Source organism: Macaca nemestrina, chromosome 6, assembly GCF_043159975.1.
Source record: "Macaca nemestrina isolate mMacNem1 chromosome 6, mMacNem.hap1, whole genome shotgun sequence".
NCBI classification, from domain to species: Eukaryota; Metazoa; Chordata; class Mammalia; order Primates; family Cercopithecidae; genus Macaca; species Macaca nemestrina.
In genome coordinates, this window is record NC_092130.1 from 122053275 (window position 1) to 122062936 (window position 9662).

General features: G+C 47.1%; 1 protein-coding gene across 3 annotated transcripts; it reads right to left on the reverse strand.

Annotated features, from left to right (window-relative positions):
• Positions 1 to 799: 799 nt before the first annotated feature.
• LOC105499365 (follistatin) lies at positions 800 to 7517 on the reverse strand. Of its 3 annotated transcripts, none has more exons than XM_011771912.3 (6): positions 7040 to 7517; positions 4824 to 5015; positions 4176 to 4394; positions 3604 to 3828; positions 2695 to 2925; positions 800 to 2227 (listed from the first exon to the last, which is right to left on the reverse strand). In XM_011771912.3, coding segments are annotated over exons 1-6 (954 nt in total). In that variant the 5' UTR covers positions 7125 to 7517; the 3' UTR covers positions 800 to 2225. The 3 variants fall into 3 exon arrangements, with proteins under 3 accessions (XP_011770214.1, XP_011770210.1, XP_011770211.1); XM_011771908.3 differs by having other exon boundaries at positions 800 to 1965; positions 7040 to 7516; XM_011771909.3 differs by having other exon boundaries at positions 830 to 1965; positions 2695 to 2922; positions 7040 to 7155.
• Positions 7518 to 9662: the final 2145 nt, after the last annotated feature.

Sequence of the window (9662 nt, forward strand, 5' to 3'; positions counted from 1 at the left end):
CAGTCTGAGGCTTGCATCTTGTACTTCTTTGATATTTTTAATATATTTAGGCTTTGAATATGTAGCACACAATGAATTGGAAACTTACGCTTATGATCTAGTTATGTATTCGCATGTATTACAGGGACCATTGACTGATGTCCTAAACACCATTCGGAAGCTCTAATAGTGTCTAAACTGTGAAATATTGATACATTTTCTCTTACAATGAATGACATTATTTGATCCCCATAAACCATGGGTATCATCGTGGAAATTCACCTCTACCCCATTCCCACCTCATCAAGTCTCTAGCATTCCAACACTGTAATGCCTACTTCTGCAGCTGACATTCTGATTTCTAGAATGTGCTTGTCAAATATTATGTCTGTTATCACCTTTCCTTGTGATGTGTGTTGTGTTTTAGAAGACTGAAACTGCACTGTATTTATAGGAAAGTAAGATAAAGGGTGTCCCTGGCTATGGTGATGAGCTTGCAACAAGGACAGCTAAAATGATGGTGCTTTTAAAGAGGAAATATTAGCCTTGGTATATTGCAGGAAAGAACCCACATCTACAGTCTGTTCCTTCTCTGGTTAGTGACAGGTATATGCTACGCTTACAGTGGGGTTTCTAGACCTCAGATCCCTTTATCTTTCAAACTCCAGTGAAGTGATCTATAACTAACCTCACTCTGGAGCTTCTACTGCCCTGGTCATGTAATTTCAGAGATAGCTACATTCCTCAGCAAGGGTATCATACACATTTTTACTCAAAAGTCCAAATAACTTCTTTTGCATCATCAGGAATTGAAACCATCGGCTTTTTAAAATTTTTTATTTTTTCACTCATCATTTATTTACAAATACACATTATAATTTTTATATACATTGCACATTTACATGGTAGAAAAGTACAAAACTATATATTTAAATGAATTTATATTTTAACTTGCCATGTTTGAAAATATAAAATTGCATCGAAAAAAGTATTATGAAAAGCAAGAAACTTGAACTGATAAAGCTTTGATAAAACTTTTAGTGACACATTGGTTGAAAAAGAACTAATTTAAAAGGTACAGCTGACTAGCTTAAAGGAAACACCTAACAAAAGGTTGAATGTGTAGCCTTCACTATCCTTTAGTCTCCTGACACCCACATCATTTCTTTGTATCTGTAACATATTAAAAGTACATTACTAGAATTCTAATCATCTCCTCTCTCACAAATGTCTTCATCATAACAAAAGAACTGAAGTAGGAGTTTCCTCAAAGATGCTTATCCTCTGTACCTTGTATTTGAGTAAGAGTTATAATGCCTTTTGGTCAGTCAAGGTTCCTTGTAAACAAAACCCGAGGGATCATGTATGTACAGATCAGGCAGCAGAGAATCCAATAAATAAACATGACAGAAACTGACATGCAAGTTTGTTGAAAGTGGAAAAGAGTCTAACAGTGAAATGAAGGGAGACAGATGAGTGAATAGTAAGGAATGGACTTAAATGGTTTACAAGGAAAAAAAGCTTTTACTTTACAAGCAAGAGACCTCACAATAAATAACAACTGCTCTTCCTTTCACGAATAAATTTCTTCAAAAACAAGGTATACAGTCAACCAGACATTTTATGTATAAATTATAAAACATGACACAGTATAAATAAATGTCTACAAGTCTCAACTATGGGCCTCATCCAGTAGACCTCACAATGAATGCCTCTCCGTGTCCAATGAGTAACAAGGTGGCCTGGGAGAGAGCTTTAGGACAAAGGTCCTTTAATGTATAGTTTTCCCCCCAAATAAATAAGCATACACTTATTTACAGTATGGACAATATATTTTTCTTTTTTTTCTTTTTTCTTTTTCTTTGCCCAAAGGCTATGTCAACACTGAACACTTGTAGAGAGTTTACCACTCTAGAATAGAAGATATAGGAAAGCTGTAGTCCTGGTCTTCATCTTCCTCCTCTTCCTCGGTGTCTTCCGAAATGGCTAGATGGGGGAATACAGGGGAGCTGTTGTTTAAATACGGACAACAACAGCGCAGAAGCAGCTCAGTGTATGTTTTCAAAGCCCTCTGATACAGCCATATTACAGCGTTGCATTTTTATGTGACTTGCAGTGAGATGCTTTTTTTGTTTTTGGCATCTGCTGTTATGCAATAAGTTAAAAAAAAATTTAAAGCATAATCTATGAAGTCAAAAACTGCAGAAAGTTCTGAAGAATCAATGGCTCAGGTTTTACGGGCAGATTCCTGAAATTAGATAAAAAGCGCTCTTGTGTTCTAGGTATAACTGCTTTGGGTCCTTAATTCAGAGTTAGTAGAGGCAACTGCAAAAAGCAGCAGCCCATGTATGATAATATGAAGCTGTCTTTGGAAAAAAAAAAAAAACAAAAAACTTTTGAAGCAGTTAGTTTAGATTCAAATGTTAATAAAGCAAACAGCAAAGCATACTACCAAAGCACAAGAAATAGGGGAAAACAACTGGAAATAGATTTTTAGAGGCAACCCCATTGATGATCACCGGATAAATCCTAAAAGCCAAGAAACATTGCAGAGAATTTTTCTGTGGATTATTGAATTGCTGGTGATACTTAGCAGCTTCCTAATTTGAACAGAAATGAATTTATGTGGGAGATCTGCGTGCTTTGTAAGTGTCCATTCCCTAGGGATTGCCTGGGAAAGCCTTAAATGGCAGCAAGGTTAAAAATCACACTTACAGTTGCAAGATCCGGAGTGCTTTACTTCCAGCAGCACACCTGAGGAGCAGGCAGCTTCCTTCATGGCACACTCACTGGCATAAGTGGCATTGTCACTGGCACAGACAGGCTCATCCGACTTACTGTCAGGGCACAGCTCATCACAGAGGGAACACCGGCCTCTCCCAACCTTGAAATCCCATAAACATTTTTTCCCACCAGTGCACTGGATATCTTCACAGGACTTTGCTTCTAGGATATAATACATCTGTGATGAGTAAACTGATTTCCCCATATCCCCCTTTTCTCCCTTTCTCTAGTCCTCTATCAATAAATATAAACATAATTTATATCTTATTACTAATGGGGGTAATGGAGATATTAAGCAAAAATGCTGGATAATAAAACTGAAACTCAAATGCATACACACATACACACACACAAAACCTCTGCAGTTTCTTACATACTACATTAGTGCATTAAAATAGTATTTTTTTTAGAACAGGATTTTACAATATTCTCGAGTTAAATATGTATCTTATTATTTCCCACAAGTGGGATCTTTTACAAATGAAAGAATTCCATTAATTACTAGAATCTGATAACAGATTTCTGGAACTGCTAAGTAATTATTTTTCGCTTCCAGCAAGTCTGGCACTTAAAAAAATGTGTAAAATTGAGTGAGTTCTAAGTTTTCTAAGATGGAATACTGTTTCTTGCTTCCTGCTGGCATTTGAATATATGTGTCAATGCCTCCAGAAGACAACGGTTTCCATGAGGAATGCTGTGGTCATAACAGACCCCAAATTGCAGCATATTTCTCCCTATGGTGTTTTGGGATGCCTTGGGCTTACTTATTTGTTAACCCCACAGTTTAATACTATAACTAGCCTGTTTTCTCTTTTTCCTTCCTCAATCCGGAATACCTACTGATACACTTTCCCTCATAGGCTAATCCAATAGATCTGCCCAGCAGGCAGGTAGCCTTTCTCAGGTGGCAGGCACTGGAGTAGGTGACTCCATCATTCCCACAGAGATACTGCTCAGAGGAAGTGGGCTCTGGGCAAATCCGATTACAGGTCACACAGTAGGCATTATTGGTCTGGTCCACCACACATGTGGAGCTGCCTGGACAGAAAACATCCCGACAAGTCTCTGGAACAAAGAAGGAAACACACATGAATAGGTACCTTCTAGTGCTTAGGGAGCGAGCACTTGAAGTTACCAAGGCAATCATGACACTGAAGCATCCAGCTTTCAAAAGGCAATTTTGGGAGCCCTGTAGTTTCCAAGAGAGAATCTATGACTCTAGGTTGGTCCCCTCAGTGTTCTTAATGAGTCTCTAGAAGTTAGAAAAGGACTCCTTTTTGGTTTCAGTATTATTATTATCAGGCTCTTACTGTGGACTACACCATCCCCCAGAGGTCTCCTAGAGGGTCTACTTTAGGTACAAAGCTGGAGGAGGGGACAGATCCAGTCTTGCTCAACAGGGTAGGACCTACTTTTACATCTGCCTTGGTATTGGACTTCCAGTTCTGGCTGCTCTTTACATCTTGCCTTTAGGAGTGCACATTCATTGCGGTAGGTTTTCCCGTCCAGCCCACAGACTGGACCCTTCCAGGTGATGTTGGAACAATCCGGGGCGCAGACGCAGCGGGGTTTGTTCTTCTTGTTCATTCGGCATTTTTTCCCAGGTCCACAGTCCACGTTCTCACACGTTTCTGTGAGTTGGAAACAGGCATGGATTAAAACCAGAGCCAGGCAGTCTGCAGGTCAGCCAGGAGGGCTTCGGGTGCCTTGCGCAATCATGCAGCCCTGAGTTTGCGCTGGAGGGGCCCCAGGCTCTCTCCTAGAAGATTGGGAGTTGATGAAAGAGTGCGGACCTTCGGTTGTGCCCCAAACCCAGATTTCTCTCATCAAGGGGCACAGGTTGGTGGGCTTCACCACCACACTTGGCTAAGAAGTCTGGGGTGTTTTACCTACAGCCTGTAACAGGCAGAATTCGAGTCTGCACGGCTTACCAGGGCAAGGGACAGAAAGGGGAAGCCCACGAACAAAGCTCTCCTACTCCCAAACCCCAGTCAGGTAGTGGGGAAGCTAAGGGTAAGACGCCCTCTACTGAGGGCCTGGAAGTCGGGAAGGAGTCCTACCTTTACAGGGGATGCAGTTGGGGGCTCCCCCGTTGAAAATCATCCACTTGAAGAGTGTGTTGTCATTCACGTCCTCCTCGGTCCATGAGGTGCTCAGACGGCCGGTGCTGCAGCACTCCTCCTTGCTCAGTTCGGTCTTGTACAGGACCTGGCAGCGGCCGTTCTTCGCTTGACGGAGCCAGCAGTTCCCAGCTGTGAAGAGACGGGGTGGGGAGGTGGGTGAGTGAGCAGTGAGCAGTGAGCGGTAGCAAGGCAGGGAGAGCGAGGTGGCGAGCGAAGGAGACCTGGCGGGGATGGGGAGGGGGTGAGCGTGGAGGAGGGGAAGTGAGAGAGACGCGGGAGAAAAGTAGGAAATAAATCGAAAGGGGTGGAAGGGTGGATAAAGAAGCGGGGGGGTGGGGGAAGCCCTGATCACAGAGATGGGAGGTGGGCGAGAGGGAGGGAGGGAGAAAGGGAGAAGACAGGGCGCCCCAGCCATATCAATGTCAGTTACCAGTGACCCAGACACAACACGTGCAGCTTGCACTGACTTTTACTAGACTGTTTACTTTTATTCGTCCCATTTCATAACCTGCAGAGACTCGAAGAGCAGATTAAAGAACCTGACAAAAACAGGATGCGACGTATGTTTTTACATGTTGGTTTCATGTAGGCGGTACAGGAATTATTTGTGACAGGGGTTAAGAAAGTAAGAGAATGAGAGAGAGGAGAGGAGAGGAGAGAGATGGGGGCGGAGAGAGAGAGAGAAGGAAAGAGAAAAAAAGAAAGAGAAAGAAAGGAAGAAAGGAAAGAAAGAGAGAGAGAAAGAAAGAAAAGAAAGAAAGAGAGAGAGAGAAACAGATCAAGCAAAAGGCACTTCTGAAAAATGAAAGCAAAAAGCAACCCGGCCCAGCCCGGAGCTACCCCGCGCGGCCTCCAGGCGCAGCCCGCCCGACGGGCCCGTTTTGCAATCTGCCAGACCCGAGCACGCCCGCGGCCACCGCGATCTTTCGAAATCTCCGAGGGCTGCTTTCCTCCGCGCCTACGTCCGGGCACCAGGCAAAGCCTCTCCCCTAAAGGCGGGCAACCCAGCGCAGAGACTTGCAGACGGCGAGGGGCAGTGCCCAGGAGGGCAGTTTACAACATACTTAAAATGTTAACGCTGAAGCAGGGAAAGTAATGCCTTAAGGGGGGTGGGGGAGGAGGCTTCCTACCATTTCACGGTTATATGTACCTATCTAATACCTATCAAGAAATATTTGCAAGTGATTTCTCCCTCTTCCCCCTTTTTAATGTTCGCATTTGGGTCGGTAAGACTTCTCATTAATCACCAATAAGACTTTAACAATCATTGGATCGCAAGCTGCTATTATTATTTTAAACATTCTGCCCAAAGACTAATTGAAAATAAACAAATCTATTTTTAAAAGGCAAGCTTCAGAAATTTGCTCTTAACCCATTTCAGAATTTAAGTCAGTTATGGGCTGCTCACTGTTTTACAGAAAGCTAAGAGTCAGAAAGAAGAATGAAGCAGAGGGGAAAAAAACTCAAAGTGCTCAAAGCACTTTGGGGTAATAATTTGGCTTTTCTTTTTTCTTTTTTTTTTGCAAGTATGGGGGATGGGGTTGGAAGAAGCATCCACTAGGCAGAAAGCTACTTCCCTTGAAAATTTTCAGCACCCACATTTCCAAGTTTGGGCAAAGTTTCTGAAACTACGTCCCCCAGTCACCAAAGAAATTCAGTATCTGTCCCCCAACCCCCCAGGTTTTCTTTTCTTTCTTTCTTTTTTCTTTTTCTTTCTTTTTTTCTTTTTCTTTTTTTTTTTTTTTTTTAAGTATCCAAAAGATGTGGCAGGGAGAGAGATGAGACTGCAAATGGGTCGACTGAAATCTCCAGGCTACTACTGATACTTGTTCTCCTTCTTCAGAGCCAAACTGAGGAGATCACATCTAAAGTTATCATGGCCAGAACTTTAGATCTGCCAGAGCATCTAACCCTAACTACTAAGACCCCAGCTCGCTCCCTTTCCTTTTTCAAGATAACCGAGCTCCAAACTCCGTTTCCAGTCCTAAAGTGTCTTTGCCCACAATTTTCCCACTCCTCTCCATCCCGGAGTCCCCAAGTTGGTCCAACATCTTCCGAGAGCAGCGTTGCTCAGAACAGACCAAGTGGAGACCACAGAAAAGTCGACCCTCTGCTCTCAGCCGAGCCTCCCCAGCGCATCCCCCCTCGCTTACCCTGGGCACTGCGGTCCTCCATGAACTGGCAGAGCAGTAGCAGCAGGAGGCAAAGCCCACCCGGCTGGTGCCTTGCGCGGACCATCCTGGGGGCAGGCGCGGGGCGAGGAGCGCTGCGGCGCGGGGAGCCGGCGCGGCGGCGGGTGGCTCGGAAGAGCGGCGCGCGTCGCAGAGGCCAGCGGCGGAGGGCGCAGCGATCCTGGCGCAGCCCCGCGCTCGCCGCCGGCCGCCCGCGCGATTCAATGGACGTCAGAAGCCGGGCGCAGCCGCGCTTTAAATCTAGACGGGGGTCTCCGCGGTTTGCGGTGGGCGGTCTCCCAGTGTGTGGGGCTGTGGGAGGGCGGCCGCGAGCGAGGGTGTGCGCGGCTCCTTGGGGGTGGGGAGCTTTTAAAAGTTCAGTGTGAATCAGGTGACATTTCCCACCTTCTGGAAACCCTTCCCAATTATCTTTCGGAGATGCCCGAAATCAAAACGGCTGGAGGGGAATCGGCGAGTTCTTATTTGCGTAGGAGCGAGAGGGAGGGGGAAGGCGACCGGGGCGGGGGTTGGGGGCGACGCGTCGGGGGTGGGGAGTGGGGAAGAACACCCACTTCAAGTCCTGCTCGCCGCCGCTCGCCGGCAGCGCCGGCGCGCCCGGGGTGGCGGGTGTGTGTGTGAGTGTGTGTGCGCGCGCGAGTGTGAGAGGGAGGGCGCGGTGGGGGCGCTGGAGGCGGCGGCGGGGGAAGCGGGGGAACCCGGGAGTTTGTCTCCGTGCTGCCTCTCCTCCGCTCCAAAGAGACTTTGCAAACGCCCGGAGAGCCCCAGGCTGCCCAAATATCCCGACCCAGGTCGGGTCGGAGCGCGTCGGCCTCGCGGCGGTTCCGGGCACCCGCAGCCTGGGCGCAGGACCCGCGAGGTTTTGTGTCTGCGTCTGTGCGTGCCTGACTTTGCGGCCACCCCTAGCCCAGAGGTGTTGCTAGGAACCCCGGCCCCGGCACCTTCCACCCTGGCAGAGCGCTGCCGAGACGCGGCCCTTCGTCTGGGAGAGTCAGAAGCAAACAAAAATGTTTAACACCTCAGGCCCGGTCTCCCCCCCCCACCACCCCCGGCACAGCCTCGCCCTCTCCCTTTCTTTTCTCCCCTTTCACTTCGCGGCGTCTGGAGTCGGAGCCTGGAGCGGGGGCGCCGACGTAGGCGGTCTGGCCCCCCTCCTTCCTCCCCGGCCTGGAGACTCCCCAGTTTCTGTCCTGTGTGCCTCTGTCTGTCTCTCAGTCTCCTCGGCTCCAATCTCTCTCTCTCTCTCTCTCTCTCTCTCTCTCTCTCTCCCCCCCCCCCTTCTCTCTTTTCGCAGAATAAAAAAGATTGCAACATCCATAATGAACTTCTGTAGCCTCACTTTATTAAGTACAGTGCCTGGCATTCTTCGCTGAAAGTTGGCGGGTCTCTCATTTATAACATTTTTGGCACCGCTGAATGAAACTGAGGAGGCGATATTTCCTTTTATATAAAACGATTACTTCACGGAAAATGCTATATTGTTTATTCCAAAGCTGCCTTTTAAATTTTTGTTCTTTTCGCTTCTGAAGCCCGAAGGCCAACAGACAGCGAAGTATGCAGACAAAATTCTTGGACATTCGCAGGTCACTGGGATTTGTTCTACGAATTTCAAATCCGCCCTTCTTCCCCCATCAACCCCCTGTAACTCCCCTCCCCCCGCCAGACCCTCCCCCAGTCCTCCTCTCGCCCTCCCACCCCCCATCTTCCATCAACCTTCCCCCCTCCACAACTGCAAATAACTCAGTGATAACAGATTTTTTTCCACCAACTGCAGGAGATAGTGCTAATCTTTTAATAAAAGATCCCATTACAATGGGATCTGTCTGGACAGACTATAATAGATCCCGAAATACAGCCGTGCTAATATTAGAAGACAGTTGTTTGGGTGCCTCTCAGACGGGCCCAAGCCCCCCTTTGAAAGTGGGCATGAATCACAAAGCCCCGCGGCCGCCGCACCTGCACCGCGCGCATTCGGTGCAGCAGGCTGGTAAAAACGGGTGACCTCGCCGCCGCTTTTCGCTTTATAATTACCGTCGTGAGGACGGGAGGGGAGGGGGCTCGGGCGGCCCGGGAGAGGCTGTCTTTTTGCTCACTTCAGACGGCTGTGGGGGCTCCACATCCTTCTTAATCTTTCCAGAATCATTCTCTGTTTCTATCTCGCTGTCTCTTTCCCCTTCTCCCTTTCCCTCCAGTCCTCCCAGCCATTCCCTCCGGTCTCTTTCCCCTACTCCTTCCCCTCTTCTCTCCTTCCCTCCCTCTACCCGGACTCTACCCGTACTCTCCCTCCCTTTTCTCCCTCTCTTTCTTTTCCAGTCTCCTTTTCTCTCTTCCCTCCAACTCATTAATGTAGAGTTGTTTAGTGCCCTCTAATGGCAGACGACATTAACAATTAATAGCAAACTGTCCCCTTTGCAGGAGCCGCCACTCAATGGCGGAGTTCCAAAGCTGAATTTATTTCTTCTTCTTTATTCAGAGAAATGGTATAGTCCTTATACAATGATGTGCTGGAGGGAAAGTTTGTTTTCTCTGCTTCAAGGTTCCCCAACCCCCGCCCGGGGAAAAGTTAAAGGAAAGAGAACCTAACAAA